We start from the raw sequence: 24,091 nt of genomic DNA, 5'->3' as shown, positions 1-24,091 counted from the left end.
GTTAACTCAGGTTATGTGAATGGAGTCATTTGCATATCCCCTGTTTTGCAACTTCATACAGGAAAGTAATTCAATGCTATACTAATGTATTTAAATTATTTTACACAACCAGAAGGAATGGCCAGGGACCTTTACAGAGCATGATTCATAAAACATGAGTTCATACAAAGGTAGAACACGAATTTGTCATTTCCCACTTCTGTTTTGGTGTTCAGAAATAAAACAGTATCCATGCTGATTAAGTTTTAGATTAGCTCGTTTTATTTTTTCTCAGTTCAATTTAATAGATGAGGGTTGCAAACGATGTGAAGAGTTTTTGTTTGGAAAAATGTCAGGAAAATTGATGTAGCTCTCTGGATTTTTTAAAAAAGGAGTGTCACTGAGGTGGAAACTTGTATTGTAGAAATTCATCAAAGCAACAAAGAGGGCGTTTAATCGGGTTTTTCCTGAAGTCAATAAAAGCAGCAGCAGTAGTCTCACTTCCCAGATCCACCCCCCTCCCTCCTGCCTCTCATACCCTCCCCCCGGGCTGCACTCGCTGCTGCAGCGGAGTAGCTGCTGATTCACCCCCGGACAACCGGCGTAGCGTGGCGTAGCGCGGCGCGGCGTGGCGTATCGCACCGTCACTCTTTATATTCACGCTACCCTGACTACTTGGCATTTTCCCCTGCTCCCCGTCAGGAAAGTTTGCTGCGGTTTGTTCTGGACTAATTGATCGAACAAAGCGTTTTATTTTTTTAAACCCACAGAAAGAGAAACAAAGTAGAAAAGAAAAACCAAGTTTATTTTATTTATTTATTTATTTTTGCCTCATCATGACCGCGGAGATGCGGCGAAGCAGCGGTGCATTTTCGGTAAGAAGATCATGTTTGTTTCACTCATTCAGCCTGTGGCTCTTCTGCCTGCTGCAGTTGCAGACAGACGGAGAGCAGGCAGAGTTGTCCATTCATTGCTGATTCGAGTCTTTGTTTCCGTCTTTATTGGGCTTTTCTTCCGCTTGTGGGCAGCTTTGTTTGTCTCTCTGTCATTAAACTTCCTTTATCTTCTGGGCATTGTTGCTTTAACACGCTGGATATGTGGCAGCTTGGCTTAGTCGCACCGTCTGAACTAAATTAACAATCAGCGGCTGGTTGTTGGACGCAGAAGTTGGCGTGCAGCTTTTAGAATGACTTTCTTATCCTCACCTTATGTTAAAATGTGAGATACTGAAGCGGGTATTTGTGTTTCTCTATATTTAGCCAGGGTTAATCCCGTGTTATGTAATCTGGGTGATTCGTGTAAAATATGGATAGAATTGCTCGAAAGTCGATACAAGCATGAAACTTTGCGTAAATGTTTTTATTTTTATTTTATCCAACAATGTTGGGGGTAGAGACGAAAAAATGATTATAATTGTCTTAGCAACGGTCTCTTGGAAACCATTTTATTATGACCAACTGTTTGCACTCATTTTGTAGTAGTTAAAAAAAATTAAACTATTAGCAGAGCATAATTTATTGATGAAAATGCAACCAAACTATTTTCAAACTTAAACTTTTATTTGGTTCCAAATGAACATGGTGATGACTGTTGTAATGCTATGAGAAATGTTGGAAGAACATGGTAAATGGCTGTTATGGAGGCTTCATTGGGTCTTTGTGAGAAATTGAGATCACTGTGACAATGGTATGTCTCTGCCAGAGTTGGACCTCAAGATACTGAAATATTTGTGAGATGGTTCAAGATCAGATTTTCAAGCATTTCCACAAATACCCAATTGGATCTGACTTTGGACTCTGAATAGACCGGGGATGCCCAAGTCCAGTCCTTAAGCTCTACTGTCCTGCAGCTTTTACGTGCCTCCTTTCTAGAATCAAACGGCTCATCAGCATCTTTTTACCTCTGCAGAGGCCTGTGAGCATTCATGTGATTCTGGTTTGTAGAAGGAAGAATGCATCTCAAAGTTGCAGGATGGGACATGTTGAGGACAGGATTTCAGCTCTCCTGGCCGAGACCAGACCTGAATGTTCTCTGATGTAAACTATTACTCTGGACATGTGCTAATGGGTGTCGCCATCCTGAAGGGTGAACCTCTGCCCAATGTTTGAAGCCTTTTGGAGCCTCTAGGGTTTTATCAGTGCCCCTCAAATCTCACCATGTATGAGTAGAAATCCCCAGAATGCAACGCTACAACCACCATGTTTCACATCTGTGCTTTAGCCAAAATGTGTACATCTTGGTGTTTACCAACCATCAAACACATTCTTTCATGTTTGTTTCCCCAACTTGGCTTGACTTTCCTTATTTTCTAACCAAATGCATTTTCATGACTGTATGTTGGTGACTTGTGTTCAAGATAACATTCCCATTGGGAGTGAACCTCAAGTTTTAAGCATGTCTTATGGTGGAAACGCTGTTGGTAACGGAGTCCTCCGCTGCCAGGTCCCGATCAAGAACATCGAGCGGGAGCTGATCTGCCCCATCTGCAAGGAGCTCTTCACCCACCCGCTCATCCTGCCCTGCCAGCACAGCGTCTGCCACAAGTGCGTCAAAGAGCTGCTGATGCTGAACTATGAGGACTCGTTCGACGCTGGCTCTGAGAGCTCGGTGCCGGGCAGCCCGCGGTCCAGGGTGCCTTCCCCCTCCATGGAGAGGCTGGACAGGCTTGTCAGATCAGGTGAGTTTGGGCGGTAAGGAAAGCAAATTGATTAAATTCTCCTGTGGCTGGAGTGAATTTTTTTTCTCTTTTTTTCTTTGTATTCCAGGAATGGGATTTACAGTTGAGGTGATTAGTGTTGGGGATCCAGCACGTTTAGTTATTAATGGGAGCTGCTGTCGGGGAAACGGTGCTTCGACCTGATTAGCAGCTATTTGAGCTGATGGAAATTAATAACCAGACCTTGGGAAGAGATGGGTGTTGTGTCATGTTTATCGGCTTCCACTGAAGTCAAAATTACTTTTTCCACAGTAGTGTTGACTTCCTGTTATTCTGTTCCTCTTGCAATTTCCTTTTCACTTCAGCTTTTAACTCTGCTTTCAAATCGCACGTAGTTCAAAATCATATTTACTTTATAGAAATGTACATTATCTTCCACGCTAATGAGCAGAAATGGGCAGTGCGAGTATTTTGTGAACAATAAGCAAATTTTTAGCTAATGCAAATGACTGGTTCAGAGTGAAAAGGCTTAGTGTGAGCAGCAGGAAGTAGGACAAGTATCTGTGTGTTTAAATGTGGTGCAGACACAGCCCTCTCTCCTGCTCTTGTCCCACATAAACTGGAACAAACTTTAGAAAACTGTTAATTTCTGTCAGCACCACTTCTAATCTCATTCTTTAAAGGCACAATGGAACAGAAAAAGGAATTTGATGGGCTGCTGGGGTAAAGTGCAGAGACGAGATCTGTCTGCCTCCTGATTGTCTCTGTCGGCTGCTTTTAACGCACCTGCGGGGAAACGAATGCCTCCTGGTCATTTATTTTTTATTTTGGGAATAAAAGAGTAGCTGCAACCTTCCAATCCTTCTACAGTTGTACGAAATGTATGTTTACTCGTTTAATTTAAACTTAAAATTCAGGGTTGGTTGAAGTGAGGTCGAGACGCTGCATGCACAGATATCTTGATTGTCCAGAGTTGGGGATTAGGATGATGGGAATGAGGCCTTTTGAGATGATTGAATGAATGCACTTTATTAATCGCAGAGGAAAATTCACATCCAAATTAACATAAATCATCCAAATAAAACTGGAACAAAGCACAAAGCTGATCAGCAATTGAAAGTAGGATTAGGCTGGTGTAACTGCAAGAAATATTTTCATGTTGATGAAGGGTATACGTTTTTAACTTGACTTTTTGAATAAAATTTAAAGCTGTAGCCCTCAATTATTTTGAAGAGATGCATGTCCGATGGAAATTTAAATCTTAATCTAAACTGTATAGTTTTTATTTTTATTCTTTCAGAACTAATTCTCTGGATAATTTATCATTGTATAACTTGTTCCTTGTTTCTATAAATTTACTCAGAAATTGCTTCCAAGTAGATTCAACAATTTTTATTTTTTTGTTTTGTTTTTTGGTTTGATCGTCTCTGACCTGACATGGCGTTCGGGTCAGAGACGTGCCGGGCATAAACTCAAGAATGTGAATTCTTTCTGATCCGTGAAAGCGTCATATTCAAATGCTAAAAGTTAAACCAATCACCTTTGACTCTACGACTAAGAGTCTCATCAGATAACCCATCAGTAAGGTATTCAAAAAATAATTGCAAGAAGGATAAATTGTCAATGAAACTAGTTTAAAGAGTTTATTTTCTATGACCTGTTGAAACATGTTTACATTCCACTTGGGCTTTTTTTTTTTTCTTTGGTTACTTTTTTTAGTTTTCAACCTCTGTCAAAAATGTTCAATCAGAAAACATTGGCAGATGTATGAAGACCTGGCTTTATTTTTGGTAGCTAGATTCATCACCGATATATTTTTCTAACACTGTTTAAAACTCAAATATGTAGCCATGTTGACTCATAAAGTGTCAGTAAAGCAGTTTCAGAGTAACTGCTGTCACACCTCTGCTCGCAATAAAATAATCATTGACTTATTGCAGGAAGTTTAGAAAAAATATTTTCAATTGCTGTTAAACCTCATAGAGAAATTGGAATAATATAGAACTTCCCTCAGGAGGTCAAAGTTTTCCGAAAACAGATAAGAAACCGAACTAAAAATTCAGATCGATGAATCTGTTGTGCCTTACTTTCCAAAAATGCCCCTGACTATTTCAGATTTGACACGCTGTAGTTATGAACCCGAGATGCCACGTTGCCATAATGAACCAGAGGAACCGAAATCCCTGGAGTACAGTGAGGTGAACGGCTTTCAGTAAGTTATTCAGCCTTGGCTGAAAAAACCTCTGCATGCTTTCAGACTCTCATTCAGAGCCTGCTTCAGCAGCCTGAAAGAGCTCATTCTTCACAGACAGGACTGCGTCTGTTGTTGCAGGAAATGATCAAATCCTCCTTTTAGTAAACAAATGACACAACTTGCTGGTGCAGAAACTAACTTTGTATTTAATTGTCACTTTTTTCTTAACTTGGGCTTTTTTTTATGGGTCTTGTGGAATTCCCTCTGTGATTAGTGGTGAATTTGCTCACGTCTTAAACGCATCTAATCTGCAGATTAAGAGGCTCAGGTTCTGTGGGATTGGGGTGTTTTTTTTGCTCAACTTTAAGCACACTGCTGGCTCAAACTCACAAATGGGGAGACTTGTTGTTGTTCTGCCCCCACTCCTCGGAGATCAGATAACGTGTAGCCATAGTGATGCGACTTGCCTGTGAGGAATGAATGAGGGATTAGATGAACGGAGGGAAAAAGACTTAAGCCTATATTTGTCGGTAGCCAGCTCGGACAAGATGTACTGGGAAAGAAGTCGGTGGTCACAAAAACCTTTTCTTTTTGACTATTGTTTAATTTTGATGATGAAATGCATCAGTTAAGATAAAGTAGTTTAAATGTCATGTAGATGTTTTATACAAAAAAACTCAATTGCACAAAATTGAGAGGTCAAAACTCTTGCGTGAACAAATCCAAAAAAGAAACTAGCATTTATTGTTGACCAGTAAGAAATGTGATGAATTTATCTCCATAACTGATAAGTTTCAGGTGTGAAATAAGAATGGCTTTATCAGCTGTATATAATTGGATTAAAAAGTTAATGGTTAGGCTTTTTGTCTGTTGGGTCATATCTAAAATCTCTGTTTTGGAGGACTTTCAGTTTCAAAGACCAAAGTTTAAAGGCCTAATATAAGGTTTGCTAAACAAAGATGATGTGAAGCTTTACCTTGGTCTTTCTGGTTGAAGGACAAGAAACGGTTACAAAGATTCTGTTTGTTTTTTTTCCACAGGAACTGAGCCCCTTCATGCTACTGAAAATGTTTCTTCCAAGATGTTTTGACACTCTGATTTATTCTGTAGAGAATTGTAATGTAGGAACAGCAAGACACAAGGTTATTTGACGCCGTCTCTGCAGACAGATACTTTCACATTCTATTTCGGTTTCTATTCCTGAATGTTTATTTAATGACTTAAGAAACCAACTTTTGTAAATCAACACGATGCTCTGCATGTTAACTGGTCATTTGGCTGCAGAGACTGGCATTTAAAAGCAGCTTCATAACGGAGCTACACAAAGGATTTTGTGACAGAAATTAAATTAGTTCCAAGGAATCTCTGCCCCTGGTTGCCACTAGAACTAGACTGTAGGGAGGGGGGGAATGCAGTAAGCCTTGTAGTGCTTTAGTAGAATATTGTATTGTCTAAATATTAGCCTCTCAGATAATATTGGTTCACATTGATTTGAGGTGGATTAGTTATGACAAAATATCAAATCGGCAGTATTTTGAAAAACGGGTTGTAGGTAAAACTAGTTGTACAAGTTTTTTAATCACTGTCAGACTCTTCTGACCTGATTCTTAACATAAAACATGTTTGTGGTGCCATCATTTTCATGTTAAGCCCTTAAGCTTAAAGATAACCAATCAGAATTAAGCGTTGGTTAAATATACTTTTTATTCACAACCTGTTGTGTCACGTTTTGTTTTCTTGCCTTTTCCTTAGTTTAAGTTTGCTTATCCACTGTAATGCTTCTACCAGCTGGATTCACTCGTCACTTTCACATCATGTATCATTTAATTTTTCTTGTTGGTCTCATCTCACCTCTCTGTCCATTGCTTGCAGCCGCAGGGCGAAGGTCGTTTGGAAGTCGAGGTAGACGCGGGATCCGTGTTTTCAGTAGCTATAGTAGTGAGTACAGTGTTGCCATAGAACCCCTCTAAGACCCTAGTTTGGTTGAACCTCTGCCTCTACATTTCCAACTTTACCTCTCAACACAACCATACAAACCCCACTCTGTCAGATGGAAATTGAAAGGAATATTTATCCGTAAAGAGGCCAGCTTGATAAGAGGGTTGTTTCATGCTGATAACGGTTTTGAAAATGTTTTAAAGCAGACAGGGGCCCTCTGCCAAAAAGAACACAAAGGACCAAAATTGGTGAGGAAGTTTCCTGGGAGTTGGTCTAAAACTGGAATGTGTGTTCATTGGCTCGACTTCATAAATCCTGCTGGCGAGTAGAACAGTTTTATTAAGAAGGATTAATGTCGTTCTCAATGTGAAAAGATAACGGCATATAAAGTTGAAAGCCTTAAGTATGTTTAAGCTTTCTGTGAGTCAAGTATTTTATGAAATGTTTGCCCTCCAGCTCTTTCTCTTTAATCCCAAACCTGACGATCATACCATAGCTAGTAAAACAACTAAACGATAAAAATGTCTCGTCTACTGCTAATTATTTTATATGTTTGAGTTTTTAGATGAATCACACCGATGACTTAGAAAACAGACTCAATATCTACTTTGTTGATGCTCAGCTTTCGTTAGGATCAGGAGTAACAAACTATTCAAAAAATATATTCACCTCTTAATCCAAAAACAAGATGCCTTGGAGCATAAATAAGTTTGAAAGAAAATTGAAAATGGGCAACAAAGATGATTTTGAATTTGAAAATAAAAACCAACTTCTCACAAAATTACTTGGTCAGAGTCCGATGCCATATAATGCCAAGTATTGACTCACCCATCCATATCAATGACATGAGCATTTCCAATCACTTCCATTCACACATGTACATAAAATCAGGACCGAGGCAAGCAGACTGCCTCTACAAGCATTTGTGAAAGAATGTGTCACTATAAAGTCTTTGGTAATCTTCAACGTTGTAACATGAAATGCCACCAATTTTCTGCAAAGACAAAAGCGAAAGACCTCCAGGGATTGGGAAAGTATAACAGAAATGTAAACTTTTTGTTTCAGATAAGTGATTATTATTGAATAAGAAACAATTCGAGGAACTTTTGTTTTCTTGATTGTGGGGACAAATCTCTTGGAGGAAATTGTCCCTTTTCAGACCTGCAATGACTTATTTTAAGCTCTTTCTTCAGCTCTAGAAAATAATTCATACATGGATATTTTTGCTATAGGTGTAGTCTGTATGCAGTCTATTCACACACTCTGTCCTGAGTCGTCATGCGGTCTGAAGACATCCATTTATTGATCATAGAAATGACTGTGGGGTTTATTAGTTGCTCTAAATGAGGCTTTCATCATCCAATGACATATGTTGCCATAATGTGCATTTATCTGTAGGAAGGTTTCTGTTCATATTTTGCCCATATTCAGAGTTTACCACCTTCTAGTCAACCATCCCCACACAGTCACCATCTCACCTAGCATGCACATGGCTACACAAATCAGTTTGCTGCTGCTCTCACAGCTTTTTACTTTCCTTCAGCTCCACCTTATTCCCGCAGAAGTGCTGTTTGAAGTGGCCTCCTTGTGTGTTTGGCTTACCTGAGGAGTGTTTGATTTAATTTCCAGGTCCCAGGAAACGAAGTGGAAATACTGGCTTGCAAACTGAGATAAATCCAGCACTCCTCTCTTCCCCTGTCCCCCAAAAACGTGAAGCAATATTTTGATTTCTGTGTGTTTACTGACTTAAGTTTGCTGGCTTTCAGTGTGGTCATACTGCTTGTCTCTGTGATGTGATCTTGTGAACAGTTTGTGCTGCTGCCTTGTTGTGATGCTGCTGCAGCATCAGTAACAAGATGGGTATTGTGCAAATCTCTTGAAAGCTCTGCTGCCCCAAGAGATTTTTAGTGTTGAACTGGACCTTTGTTCATTTGCTTGACATTTATATCTATAGCATTTTACTACTTGGTCTCATGGTTATGTTCTGTTAAGATAATTTTTATTTTTCCAATGGGAAAACTCATTCAAATCACTGATTGCACTTAAAATTAGCATCACTTTCATTGTAGGTGTTGGATGACTTGGATATATTTTTAATTAGTTGGTAGGTTTCAATCTTCATCGATTGCAGTCTTCATCTGATGAATCCTCACTAATGCTCCATTCTTCCCAGTTGGTTCCCCTTCTGTACTTTTTTCCTCTGGGTGACCTCTGCTCCCTGCATTGCCTGTGCTGGTGTTTTGCTCCATGTTTCTGAGCAGTTGTCATTGTGGAAATAAAGCACAAAAGGAAACATGCAGAGGCCCTATTTGTGAAGGCTGCGCACAATGGCATTTTGGCCTTAAGATCATAGCCGGCATGTCACCCCCAATGATGTAACGACCCAGAATCTGGCACAGATGAGGTCTCGCATTCAACAAAGACCCCCATTTGACTCTCATGGAAACCATTCCCTTCTTGTAATTCATTACATTGATGCTCGCATGTCCAAATAGAGCCTCTAACAAGACTGGAACCATTATGGCCTGAGGGTGTGAATCCAAATGGCACATGACCTTTACCTAATGCATGGCTCTTTGCTTTCCTTCAGGTTCGATCTCATCCCCGGGCTGGCGCCGAGGGTCTGTGACTCCCCGGGTCACCGCCATCCCGTGCCCCGGCTGCCAGCATGACATCGACCTGGGAGAGCGCGGCATCAGCATGTTGTTCCGTAACTTCACCCTGGAGAGCATCGTCGAGCGTTACAGGCAGGCTGCCCGCGCGGCCGTTGCAATCATGTGTAATGTCTGTAAACCTCCAAACCAGCAGGAGGCAACCAAGAGCTGCATGGACTGCAAAGCTAGCTACTGCAACGAGTGCTTCAAATTACACCATCCCTGGGGCACGCCCAAAGCCCAGCATGAGTACGTTGGTCCCACCACGAATTTTAGACCAAAGGTAAACGGCAACGCTACATGCGAGATGTGATTCTGTGAAGGCTGCACATAATTTTTTTTTCTGAACAGTTTTTTAGTTTTTGACTGCCAGGTCTTGGATTAGTTTTGGACAAAACTTGTGGTTTTAAAGCTTTTTTTTTTTCCTCCAACACTCTTTAAGTGTTACTAATGTTAAAAAAAAGCTGATTTTAACTTGCAAAAATTAAGCTTCTATTGAGTATCTTTTTTTTAAATTTTATTTATTTTTTTGTTTTTTAGGTTTAGAGAACAAACATGAAAAATACCCCTCGTGATTTATGTAGTCAGTATCTTTTAAATTTGAGTCTGTAAAATATGATCTTCTCAAATGGAAACTTTGTGTGAAACGGATAAATGCATTGAATACTAGCGCTTATTGCTAACTGTTAGCCTTGCTGCTTGATGGCGAGGCTAACATTTACAGCAATTAGTAAATTTTACTGCTTCAGATAAAATGCAAAGGTTACCGTGTGAGGATGAAACCTAAAAAGATTCATAGACTTTTAGAGAAGCTAAATTTAATCAAACTGTTCAACTTAAAAATGCTTGACCGCTATGGGGGACCTTGGCATTTAAAAATGCAGTTTCATCTCTGTGTATTTTAGGACTTATTATTATTATTCAGAACTTCCTACTACTTAAAGTTCAGATCCTCTTCCCGTTTCCCTTCAGCTCATTTTTGATCTGTGTTGCTTCAACCTTGCATGCAGTTATCTGCTCTCCAGCCGACTGTTTCATACATTCTTCAGGTCTAATTTTAACTCCTTGTTTAAATGGATGCTGTAACTCTATAGTATGCAGCTGTGTGCAGCACTTGTGCCCCAGACGACTTCCTCAGACAATAATAGTGTGATATGTTGAATTTCTCAGGTGCTCATGTGTCCAGAGCACGAGATGGAGAAGGTGAACATGTACTGTGAAGTCTGCAGACGGCCCGTGTGTCATTTGTGCAAACTGGGAGGGTCCCATGCCAACCACAAAGTCACTTCGATGAGCAGTGCTTACAAGATCCTCAAGGTACAAAGACGGTTTGCTTTCCTGAAGAGAGAAAAAGAAAGATGAGTTGGAATAAACTTAAATTGTTTTTCTGCTTTGTATTTGGGAGTGCTACAAAAAACTTTCTCCAGATTACAAAGATTATAGTCTGAGTGAGTCAGTGGTGATGTTGTCATGGGCTGAAAAGCACTTTGGACTATTGATATTTTTGCAATAAAATCCTACATGTTGGACCTCGTTTGTTACAGGGGAATGCGTTCAGTGCGTATGGTCACACATTACAAAACTTCCACTGTTGTATTTAACTTGAGTTCGATTAAGTGTCGTATAGAAAATCTCATTTGCATCATGTATTTTATCATCCCGTACCATGAATCAGCGAGTCGCTGGATCTTTTTCTCCTGTTGTAATATTAATGCTTCTTTTGTGTGCACCAGACTGTTAACGATTCCTTCTGTGGAAACTGAAACCCAAGTGGAGAAACATCAGATTTATGTCCCCAGCATAGTTCATTCTTGTCCTTTTATATTTTTCAAAATGTATGGACCCCCCTAAGAACCCAGAATTTAGATTTGAGACTTTGTTTGCTGCGGCTACGAAAAAAATTCTGAAAATTAAACCTTAAACGGAATAATCTTGGTTTAAAAATATGAAATGGTTGATTAAACCTCTGGTGCTATTCAGAGCACGTTCACTGCAACCCTGTGTGCTTGTCTGTGTGGCTGCAAACAATGCATTCTTACATATTTAATGAGACCATTTGTTCCTCATCATTCTGCACACATTGTAACTTCAGAATAGATTGTGTATCAAATGATCCGAGTGGCTCTGGAAACCTCCGTCAGCGAGTTGTTTTGGGTTTCTGCTGCTTCGAACACTAATGTACACTCAGGGAACTACTTACAGCTGCTGCTGTGAATTGTGGGATGGGAGGTAAATATTGATCTAACCCAAGGCTACATGGGATGAGTGTTGGCACAAACAGAATTACACAAATGAGATCTTAAAGTGGTTCCATGTTTAAAGCATTAGTAAAAATATACTTGAATGCATGATGTTCTACAAGTTGTTTGAAATGAAATATTCTTTAAATGCTGCTGATCGTCTGTATCCCTAGGAGAAACTAGCGAAGAGTATCCATTATCTCATCAGTAAAGAGGACCAGGTCAGGACTCAGATTACTGAGCTTGACCGGCTCATCAGTCAGACGGAGGTAAGGGAGAGAGGACGCTGACTCATGCTGCTGCAACTCCTTCATTCTCTGCTCTGCTCAGGGTTTTTTTTTTTTATTATTGTACTTGACATTCTGAAAATATTTTCTAACATGTTTTTTTATGCAGTTAAAGAATACTATAACAATAAAGGTAGTATTAACAAAAAAGGGATATGGGGAAATTCATGAATATTGATGCAACCTATCAGTTGGTCGGATACTCTTTGTATGAAGATGAAACTGAGAGGAATCCAAAGCTCAGTTTGAACTCAGTTTCTTTAGACTACTTTTTATTTAAAATGCTCTACCCTTTTCTCTTTGAAGTTGGACGTTGGTACACATCCTATTAATATATCTGAGCACAATGAGAGAATTTTGGGATGCTCTTGAGTTTCAAAATGAATCAAAGCTGTTCTCTGTTGGAGACTTCAACACCGTAGTCTTCAGAATATTTGGATATAAAAAGGAGTTGCATTCATCAACCTTTCATTTATCTTTTGCATTTTTTTTATATGTATTTTTTTATTTTGGGGGTTTAAATTTGTTTTTATTTTTTTTTCTGAAGGAAAATGGACAGCTTGCAGAGCGTGAAGCCAACGAACATTTTGAACGTCTGTTTGAGACTCTTCAAGAAAGAAAATCGGAGATGCTGAGATCCATTGAACAGTCCCGTAACAGACGCATAGACCAACTGAAAGGCCAGGTAGAAAACATCTCAATATACGTTTGGCCAATTAAATTAAACCTGGATAATTTAATTATATGAAACCAACTGAGGCGTTTTAATACGTTTAGAAACTGTATGCTTTTATTTGTGTTTTTAGAGTATGTGTTTTAATTTTTATTTTTTTTTTTAATGCATTGTTTCTTTAAAACTTTTGCAGGTGGAGGAGTACCAGGGTATGTTGGAGAACAGCGGCCTGGTTGGCTACGCCCAGGAGGTGCTGAAAGAGACCGATCAGTCCTGCTTTGTCCAGACTGCAAAGCAGCTACATGTCAGGTACACAGCAGAATATTATTGCCAACTGGATCGATTCAGAAAAATGATCAATACTCTGGTTGGCAATTGCACGAACGATCTTCTGCAAAGTTAAAGTAATATTACAGCTGTGTTTAAACGGAGCTTAATATTACAGTGCAATGCCTAAAACCAGGAAACATGAAACATCTACTAAAACACAGTAGCTTTTAATTTTTTTTTCATGTGATGCGATGAGATTAATTGACTTAACTTTTTTTAATGTTTTTAAAATAGTCTGACATTCATTTTTGTGAGCTTTAACCTCTCGGCCCCTTAAACATGCATATAAATTGTGGGATGGAATATGATCTATTAAACATTTTAAATTGGCATGCAGAATTTGCATGCATAGCATTTGACTCGTGTTAAACGTTGCATGCAGACAGGTTGATTCAATATAGCTTGTGTTAATTTACCCATTAAATATTTTGTGCAATATAACCAGCTAAGCAAATGGAGAAGTATGTATCTAACCGAAAGTAAAAACCCTGCTAGAGTTTTGACAATAGTGCAGAAATCTACAAAAGACAGGTGTGTTACTTAAACTTGACATTGCAGACAAATATGGCAACAAATCAAACTCTGCAACCAATGTGTGGCAATGGGAGTAAATGGCTAATTCACCGTTTCTATAAAATGGGCTTGCATAAATTCTTAACGCAGTATAAAGACACTTAACTACATAAGATCATACATCCCCTCGTTTCCTCTCGACCTCGTCATCCTCAGAAACTCGCATACCCGCTCACATTAATTACATCTGCTCACACAGACGCACAACTCCATGTATGCTCTTAACAATAAAACACAAATTCACTTATTCATACACTCCATTTACTTTCTCACATATGGAAACGCATTACAACTGAACACATCTTTGGTTGTTTTTTTTTTTGGTCAAGATTTGGAAATCTGTTATGTCCTCTAAGTCCAGGGGCAAAACTTGTGCAGATCTAATGCAATAAAAATGCTTTTAACTGGAATGTTGCAATGTATCAAATCACAATTATGATCATAACTACAATGCTGCCAACATTTGCAATCCCAAAGGCAGCACTTACAGCACCATGCATTCAGACTCTGCTGGCCAATCATAATTGTGGCCAGAAGGATAAACTTTTATACCAGTGCCAGATATAGATAAAAAATTGCTGATGGAGTGATGGGACCATTGTGATGTAAAACGGAGGAAAGTCTGACTATTTATTTTTGTTGGATGTCTTTACTTGTTCTCTTGCTGCTGTTCTTAGTTGGGTTGGGTGGGTTTATTTTGGTGTTCAGCCTATTAAAGTGGTTACGTATGTGACTGCGATGTGTTGGGAACACAGTCACGTGCACAGAAGGGCACTTAAGGAAAGCTTTTTGCTGCAGTGGCCCGAGTGTTGCCGTATCTTCTGCACTAATCTGCTTAATTAATCTGCTTTAGCAGCTTTGGTTAATCTGGGAAAGTTTTCACTCTGGGGAATTACAGTGGCGAGTTTAGTTTTCTTGTTAAAGCTTTCATTTAGTTTATAGTTGGTCTATATTTGATTGCTTAGCGTCGACCCCAGGCTAAAAACTGTGAAAGATCAGACCTCATGCAAGATGGTCTCTTCAGTAAATATCTGTTGATTCATTTTAATGTTTGTGGGATTTTTCTTGATTTCTTTCTTGCTTGTTCTTCAGGATTCAAAAAGCCACCGAGTCACTAAAGACCTTCCACCCTTCAGCTGACCCTTGCTTTGATGAGTTTGTGCTGGACACGTCCAAAGAGGAAACTTTGCTGAAAGAGATGTGCTTCGGTGGAGGTATAGCCACTCTGTTGCATTTTCTTTGCTTAAATCTTCAGTCTTTGTCTGCTTGTGTAATGTTTCTGTCGTCAAACTTAAATTAAAAATATGCTTAGAATTTCAAAAAATATATAGATTTTTGTCAATGAACATGCAGCTCATTCTTGGACAACTCCAAAAAAAAAAAAGCAAATAAAATAAAATGTAGTCTTTTTTTGTGTGTTCATTAAGCATGTGGACACATTCCCTGTACTCGGCCTTTTGGTTTAATAGTGCTGTTGATGGCCATAACAAGTGGTTTATAATCGCCTACATGTCGCATGCTCAGCTCTGTGAAAGGGCAAAGAGGTCAGAGGTCGTCTAGGGTAAGCAAGTTCAGCAACGGATACAATGATGGCAATACGATCTACCATGCTCTGTGCCGTCTATGAAGAAAGAACATTAATGATAAACACATGCACATATAGAATGGAGCCCACTGACATATTCAAGATGCAATAATTATATATTATATAAACGGAAAGCCGTATACAATTATCTGTTCAGATGAGCGCATTTGAAATATTATACTGATTTGGGAGACAGCTGAGGTTAAAATTACCCGACTCTTATGTATGTTGTACATCAACAATAAATTTCCAAAACCCTCTAGAAAATTCCAGAAAAGATTGAAGTTAATTATTTTGTCAAGAATGTGGGAGATTTTCTTTCCTTTTTCTTTTTTGATATAAAAATAAGCTTAAATGGCCTTTTAACTCCTCGTTTAAATGCGTTTGTCCAAAACCTATATTTTATATCTAGCTCTGTGGCAGCTGTGTCTGAAGTCTTGAATGTATGTAGGAGCTCTCTGTCAACATTGATGTGCATCAAGCCAAGATTTCTAATCGCTCTCCTCCTCCTCCTGTCTCTGCTTAGTTTGATTACAATCAGAAATACCTTTAGTCTTTAATTATTAGAGATGGACTAAATCTAAATCGGCAGTGCTTTTTTAACACCAGGAAGCTGACTTGATCTTTTTTTTTTTTTTTTCATGCTTTTTATGTGAAAGTGTTGCCTGAATCAGTCCTAACAGTCTCTAAGGGAAGAGTTTAACAGATTTAATGGAGCAGTTGGGTGGCAGCTGTATCGACGTTACTCTAATCTATACAGCCTGCAGGCCTTTGCTGCAGTGACTCACTCTCTTGTGTTCAGAGGGAAAAGATGCTGCAGAAGCTTTTTTGTGCTGCAGTAAATGAGTTCAGGTCTTGGTGGATGATGCATCAGTAAACACAGAACTGCTGCATATGTGGAAGAGTGCGCCATGCTAGGAGTTTTCATGTCTGCACCTGTTTGTTGGGGTTATGCAATAATGATTTCAATCAGTGATTTTTTTTTTTACAGAATTTTTTTTCTTCATGGAGATTGTGTTTCCATGTCTTCTGGTTCTGTGTTTTATGATTGAGGATGATTAATCTACTCTTAATAGCCCGTGAAAGACTTGAACTTGATTCTCATTTGTGCTTCTTTTCCAACATTTTCAAAAAATGTTTGGTCAAGATAGTTTCACCAACATCCTCAAAACAAGTCTAATTTTGTCAAATCTGTACTCGATATTAGATTTGTCACAACCTTATTGCCCGATTACTCATCTGCAAAAAAGACAATCCCTCTAGCTTGGTGTTTGGTTTTCAGAATTATACCAAGTGGTTAAGTAAATAAATCCAAAATGAGATCCCCATCTTATGCAGCTTTAACTGATTTTGCAGACAAAATGTGAAATCAAAGCACAAAAAGATGTAAACGGTGGATTGGCAATGGTGCTCTTATTGTATTGTGATTTTCAGAAGTTAATTATTTAACTCTATTTGAAAATGCACAGTGCCTTTTGCAAAAAGGAGAGCAGGCTGTAAAGAAATGTTTTCCAGACAGGTTAGTTGAGTAAATCTGCATTGGTAGAGCTTTTTAAAAAGCAGCCGGCAAGGATTTGAAAAGATGAAATGAAAACTGAAATATTGAACGAGTGAGAACGTCGCTCTGTCAACTTTTAGAAAGTTGGCGACCTTTCAGGTTAGTGATGTGAAGTGTAATGTGCTGAGAGTTTTCCCTAAAGTTTGTTTGATCTCTAACGTCGCAGTATGACAAATGAAAAGCAAAAGACGGATTTTATGGGGGAATATTTTCTCACAGCACTGTAGAGAAACAATTAAGAAATTAAAGAGCTGTAAATGTTTTTAAAGCTTCTGTGAGATGGTTGCTGTTTCTTAGGCAAGCTCTACTTCCTGTAAATGGAGAAATATTTTAAATGTGTGGAGGAAAGGTCAACTGGGAGTGAGAAGGAGAGGAAGACTGTCGGTGCACGGGGTGTTTCTACTTTCCAGGCAGCGATTCTGTAAAAACCTTTTAAGCTCCATTAAGCAAAGTCCTCTGATCCTTTCTGCTGAGTGGGAAGTGATGATCCAACCCGATACGTTTCTTAAATTAGGACAGTTTCATTCTTGTCAAAGTTAATAATGAAGGGCAACACTTCACATTATAGGAAAACTATTTCAACTCTGCTTTGTCTGAGACAAATTTCAAGAATATATGTAAACATCATGGTCTTTTTTTATTTTTATTTTTTTTTTGTACATTTACTATTTCATGTGTAGATTTAATTCGTTCTTTCTGCTCCCCTCTCTACCAGTCCCAGACCCCCCTCTGATCGACTGGTCCCACAGCAGAGTTTACAACGAGGCCTCCATCTGCTGGAGGCTCTCTGAGGACCATCTACCCACAGATCACCATGTTCTAGAGTATCTCAAGTACGTTGAATTATAACAGTCACTCAACGCATTATAATGAGAAGAAATCTTAATTCCATCATCTTGTCTTTCAGACTTGGGGGACAAAGCCAGTCTCCATCTCCTGGGAATGGAGAGGACAATGGCGTCTGGAGGGCTGCAGACAGGGTGTATGGGTCCAGTGCTCTGGTGCACGACCTGGAACCTGACAGTCTGTACGCCTTTAGAGTTCGAAGCTGCAGGAACTCCATGTTCAGCCCGTACAGCCCAGAGGTCTCCTTCCACACTCCACCTGCACCTGGTAAGTTATTTTTACCCTTTTCCACTTTTTTTTTTTTTTTCCTGCATGGAAGTTTTTTTTTTTTTTTTTTTTTTTATAAACAGTTTCATCTCTATTAGAGAATCTTTTTTTTTTTTTTTTTTTTTTTCGTGTAGTTGAGGAACTGTATGCATTCTCTTGATAAAGTTGGATTTCAACTTTCATCATTAAAAACATGAGACAGAATAAAAAGATCTGTACTTGCAGAGCTACTGGAAAGTATGTCCATGTACTGTATAGTTTATGCAATCAGTATCTGGCTGCGCCTGCTTTTGCATAAATCCCTTCATCAACTCAGCCTGTAGGTGCTCAACTTCTGGCCCTGCTGAGGTGTTGAACAAGCGAGGGAGTTATTCTTTTTGCTTGGGCATCTTTTACTACCACACTTTTCCTTCTACTCAATTCTCCACTAATATTTGGTTACATCACTCTGAATAGCAGCTTCTTGCGCCAAAGAAGTGCTGGACAACTGTCATGCCATTGTGTAGGCCGTAACATTGGTGTTAAAACATTTTCTTGGTTTAATAACTTAATTTTTGTTGGAAAGAATTTTTATGAATCTGTGATTAATTTGTCAATTTCACTCTTGGAATTAGAGAAATGAATTCATTTGTTTTTCAAACTGCACCTCTCATCCTGCTTGCACAGTGTGCTTGGCAATATTGAAAACAAATTCAAAACGTTGACAAAAAAAAACAAAAACATGACACTAGACGAAATCTTGCATCAGAAGTCTTCAAAATGGACTTGAATTTAATGTTTTATGTTTTATTTTGAGAAGCACCTGTACTTCTAAAACTAAACTATTACAGAGATGCAAAAATGTAAACCAAGTAGAAAAATCTTTTACTAAAATCCCCCCAACTTCAGCCACTTCAATAGATTGTTGATGGTGTCAAATGCATTAAAGGGCAAACGGTCTACTGGAGCCACAATCCCCCTTTGTTGGCCTCATTTTGGCCTTGGCAGAAGCAGCTAAGCTCCTCCTCGCTGCAGTTTCTGGGAGCAACTAGCGGCATTGTGATAATTTATTTTCTCCTAAAAAGATAATCAGTTGACAAATTAGTTTTGTTTCTAAATACTTAATTGTGTTGGCGTGCCTACAGCAGGAGGTAATGAAGCAGAAGGGCTGTTTTTTTTTCTTTTTTTTTCTTTTTTTTTTCTTTTTGTCTTTTAATGAAGTTGGTTACCATGGTGATTTTCTAATCATTTTTGATGTAGCTAAAAGCAGTGTAGGTCATGTTTGTGTGGGAGGGAACAGTCTGACAGGTTGGAAATTCAAACTGCTGGCACATCTTTCTTGGCATCGTTTGCACTTGGAAGGAGATTTATCCAAAATGTACTGAAATTCTCTTGTCTGGACTTGAATATAAACTGAACAGATTGGAATCTGTCCAGTAAGTTACCTTCACTATTGTGTCTCTGTTCTGGTCTGGGTATGTTGGATTCAGATTTGTATGAAAATGCGTAGATTTATTATGGATCTTTTCAGACACAAAATCATCTCCCAACATATTTTGCAGTAATTAAAATATTAAACTTTTTCTAATCATATAATTTAAGTGTATAACATACTGTAGCTTTGATTGTGTGTGTATTGTATTGGGAATTTTTTTTTTTTTTTTTGGTACAACATATCTTACTGGATCTTTTCTTTCCCTATCTCTTAATATATTAAGGAAAAGCATCTTTACTAGACTGCTGCTGACCCAGATTTATTCCATATTTTATTGGGGATGAAAAAGTTTTATATTTTCCTTCAAGCATTTATTGCTTAGTTGTTGGCTTGCAGCAGTCCTGCTATTTCAGCTAACCTCAGTACTGTGGCAGAGCTGCTGTTTACCCCTCAGCTAGATTCATCTATTGTTGTGTTCATGCCCTAGTTGGTATGAGGACTTCCCAGATAAATGCAAATGGTTTGGTTTTGCCTAAAGACGACTTGAGGTTGCGGTGGGATGGCTGAGTGAACATGTCGGCCCATGTGTCCTGGATTACTGTAATCATGGCCTTCGGCCCAAAAGCTATTTATAGACTTCATTTAATTGTAAGGAGATGATGTATGTAAATGGAGCAAGAGATAAGAGGTGGCGATTCTGTTGGTGCATAAACCTTTTATATATTTTAAAATGGTGTCATAGCGCCCTCTTGTGTTGGTGTCAACCACTTGCCTTTTAAAAAGTCCAACTATTTAAATCCTCAAGGTTTCTTCTAAAATGAACTATTGATATTTTGACTTATTGGACTTTTATTCCTGATTTCTAATTTTTTTCTTCCCCTAACCATCTCCATCTCCTCTTTCTTTCCATGTGCAGTTTTTAACTTCCTGTTCAGTGACAAGTGTGGATTCAGTACCGAGCGCCTAATTTTGAACAATCGTCGGGATGCTGTGGAGAGCGTGGCGGGAATGGCTTTCCTCCTTTCAGCAGAACGTGTGCAATCCGGCAGCTACATGGGTCTGGACTACATCATTGGGGACACGGGCATCTCCCAGGGGAGGTATGGAAAAAAATAATGGCATAAAACAAAATGCTTAATTTGCAACATCAGCATGTTCATTAAGGATTAGGGGAGTCATATAACTGCTATTGTGTCTGTTCACAAAATTGTGGGGGAGAGAAAGTGAATAAAGCTTTCTCTTCTCCAGACACTACTGGGCCTTTAAGGTGGAGCCTTACTCCTACATGATTAAAGTTGGCGTGGCTTCTGATACCAAGCTGGCTGAATGGTTCCACAACCCAAGAGACACCAGCAGTCCAAGGTTTGTGCTAAACAGACAAGATCTAGGTAACAAACACAAGGAGTTCTGCTAAACGACTAAATCTGCTAACATAATTCCATTTATGCAAGAGAACTGGTGTGAACTCATAAAGAGCTTACTCACAGACAAAGCCGACCTTTCACATTGGATCCACTCGCGTTAAACCAAAGAAAAACCTTATTTTGACGATTAAAATCTGTGGTAATTGCATAAGGTGATAAGCATTCAGTAAGTAATTGGAGAAGAATTTTATTGTATTTTTTTTCATATCAGAAAATCATGTGTGAAGAAAACTGTTTGGCTCCAATTTTATAATTTTTTTTGACAATTTATTGTCAGGAAGGAGAACTGTAAAAGACATCAAGCTGGCCTCTAAATTAGGTGTAAAAATATTCATCTGCAATGGGTGTCGCCTTAAAATAATTACAATAACTTTTGTGTCACAAGCTCAAGTATTTCAGTACAACTTGGTGAAATGCAGGTGTAAGGATCTGTTGGGAAAGAGAGGATCATCCTGAATCCTTTTTCCTTTCTCCAGGTATGACCACGACAGCGGACATGACAGCGGCAGCGAGGATGCATGCTACGAGCTCTCCCAGCCCTTCACACTCATCACCCTGGGCATGGGTAAACTCTTTATCCCCAAGGCCTCTTCTTCCTCCTCCGTTTCCAATGCAAATTTATCGTCCGGCGACCCAGGCAACCGCGTGCTTCCCATGCCCCAACGCCTGGGCGTATGCTTGGACTATGACGCACATCGGGTGTATTTTTACGACGCCGACACCATGAGGTGCCTTTTCGAGAGGCAGGTCGACTGTTCGGGAACGATGTTTCCAGCCTTTGGTCTCATGGGCAGTGGAAAGGTCCAGCTGGAGGAATTCATTACTGCTAAAAAACTGGCCTTCTGAGAAAGAATGGAGGGAAGATGTTGATGCATTAAGACTTTAATAAATTACCTTTTTCTTGGGTATTTTTCTGTGAAAACCTAGGGGGTACGTTGTCCTGCGAGGGTAAAATTCAACCTTTTTTCTTAGCGATGGGCCAGTTATCAGCAGGGCTTCCCTCTCCCCCCCCCCTCTCTGTGAATGAGATAACTGGTCCAATGTGTCCACATGCAGAGGTCTTCAAAGATTGATATGAAAGGTCATCTTTGCAAACCAAAGTCTCTGTATCTGTGAATTGTCATTGACCTGCTTTTATTTACCAGCTAAGATCAGCCGCTACTGAACTGGCTACAGAATACGTAGTCGCTTTAAATATTTTAACCTGAAACGACTTACACTGGGACACTGCTTTATTATTCTAGATCATTTCTTGTTTTTTTTTTTAAATGGTTGGTGGTTCTGTGTGAAGGTAGCAGCAAAGGTTTAGATGTTAGAGGATACGAGGGAAGGTTGCTGCTAGTTTTGAAGCTTGCGCCTTTGTGCCTTTTTTCCTCCCCCTCCTTTTTTTTAAATAAAAAATAATCACACAATTACACAATTGTTGTATCTACCAGTTTACTCTAGTTTATCACTGAAAACACTACTAGTTTCAATGTTGGCTGTTTTGCACATGAGTAAATTGATGGACATAATCTCTTGCTTTCATCACTGCGTATATATTTTTTTTTCATTATCGATAATTGTGAGCACAGCAGTAAACGAATGGATGTCTTGCATTCACATACAATTTGTTCTTATATTTAATTATGTGACACTCACTTTTTTTATTAGCACAAAACACTAAATTTATCTGCAGTGTTGTCCAGTTACCAAAATCTGCTGTACTTTATAACTGCGATACCATGAACAGCCTGAAACCTTTGGCTATGGTGCTTATTCAAGTGCAACACACAGCTTTGTCACCTCACAGCCTTTTAACAGTTTAAAGGAAGCATTTATTCAGGTTTGTCCAAAAAGTGCTATCACAAAATGGTACCTTTAATTTTGGTGCACAGCCTTTAGGTGTAGCATGTTAACCTCTTTACTGTTCAAGTTTGGCTGTCATGGAGTAGTTGCTGTTGAATTTTAGGGACACATCAGATGGACTAAAGTTTTCGGACACCACATTTCATTTGGTTAACTTTGTTTGTTTTTTTTTATGTGCCTGCACATGGGTTGGTTTATACATCTATGTGTGTATACATATATATTGAGATTTCTGGAGGGTTAGGGTAACCGGTTTGTGTGTGTTTTCTCAGGTTTTTAGCCCAGATTTGGGTCTGAAGCTACCTACCTCTGTCACTCTGCCCTGGAAAACCTTAACTGCTGTCCCTTTCCTGAAAGAAACTTCTTGAGTTGGTTTATAGCTCTTCTTTTCTTTGTAATGGTTTCTAAATTTTGGTTAGGGTAGGACATCAAGCTGACATTTTTTTGTGTGTGTACATACTAATCTGGAATTTGTTTTCTGTGGAATAAAGTAAATCATAAATGTTTGGGTGTTACTGTGCGGAGATGTTGGCCTGTTCAGCTGCCTTTTGTCAAGGGATTTTTTTTTTTCCAATGGAACAAACTACTTCTCTTCCTGTTCAACGTTCTTTAGACTTAATCAATTTTTGGTGTAAAATGTTATTTTATTATTTTTTAAATCAATAACTGATGTCTCCAATTTCAAAGAGGAATATTCAATTAGTGACGGTGTGCGTATTTTGTCCCACGTGTTTTGCATCCGTTTTCACTCCAGTCCTCACAGACCTAAAATCATATCAAAAAGTACACAATCTCCAAAATCTATGCATTTAATAATTGGCTGAAAGAGTTCAGTTTTATTCATACACAGAATGTATTGATCACAGAACAAATGGCTGAATGTTCTATATGCAAGATTAGTTAAGAGTTGCAGCACATATGTCATAATGCTTAATGTATTAGACTTTAAATAATAATGCACCCTGTATATTGCATTTGTCATAGATTTGATCCTTAATGAATGCACAGATTGGCTCCATGCTTAAATACAATGTTGCACTTTAGTGATCTGCAGCACATCTGCTCTGCAGGTGTGTTTAATACTAGTGTCGTGTGTGTGCAATAGCATCAGAGGGGCTGTGAGACTGAAGAGTGGACGCCTGAGCCTTTAGTCACAATTTGCACTGTTTATAGGCTGTTTAGTGGTTGTAAATGGGCTTCTTAAAGAAGAAAATTTTAAATGCTTCTAATCGTGTCTTCTGAGATTGGATGTGGTGGTGAATTTCTGTGTGCATATATATATAGTACGTAAACATAATTATGGAAAGGATGTTTTTCTTTTTCTGTGTAGGGGATAAAGTGAATAAAACATTTCAAATCAAATTTGCCTGCCAATTTTTTTTTGTGCGGCTGTGGTGCTATTTAACATTTAATTATAGAGCCGAAGGGGTGAGTGAAGCATCTTTTAGCACATATAAATTGTGATGAAAACCTCACAATTTAGATTTTCAACATGACGCTCCGCAGAACACTCGGAGCATACAAATGCTGTTTGGCATTACACCTGCGAGTAACAACATAGAATTTCCATTTGAGTCTTATCTGAAGCATATCGACTCAATTTTTATTTTCATAAAAAGTTGGAA

At 38.8% G+C, this 24,091-nt stretch overlaps 1 protein-coding gene across 1 annotated transcript; it reads left to right on the top strand.

Annotated features, from left to right (window-relative positions):
* Window positions 1-498: 498 nt before the first annotated feature.
* Window positions 499-23,828, top strand: trim36 (tripartite motif containing 36). The gene is made up of 13 exons (XM_014986344.2): window positions 499-854; window positions 2,422-2,656; window positions 9,358-9,704; window positions 10,592-10,738; window positions 11,835-11,930; window positions 12,496-12,633; window positions 12,815-12,930; window positions 14,617-14,738; window positions 17,383-17,500; window positions 17,575-17,780; window positions 20,111-20,294; window positions 20,443-20,556; window positions 21,095-23,828. Exons 1-13 carry the CDS (start codon window positions 816-818, stop codon window positions 21,462-21,464), a joined length of 2,232 nt encoding a protein of 743 aa, XP_014841830.2. The 5' UTR covers window positions 499-815; the 3' UTR covers window positions 21,465-23,828.
* The last annotated feature ends 263 nt before the right edge of the window (window positions 23,829-24,091 follow it).

Source organism: Poecilia mexicana, unplaced genomic scaffold (genome assembly GCF_051168715.1).
Source record: "Poecilia mexicana isolate PSO_F unplaced genomic scaffold, ASM5116871v1 scaffold_9, whole genome shotgun sequence".
Lineage (NCBI taxonomy): Eukaryota > Metazoa > Chordata > Actinopteri > Cyprinodontiformes > Poeciliidae > Poecilia > Poecilia mexicana.
The sequence above is the reverse complement of the archived record's forward strand: the minus strand, read 5'-3'. Positions and strand labels throughout refer to the sequence as shown.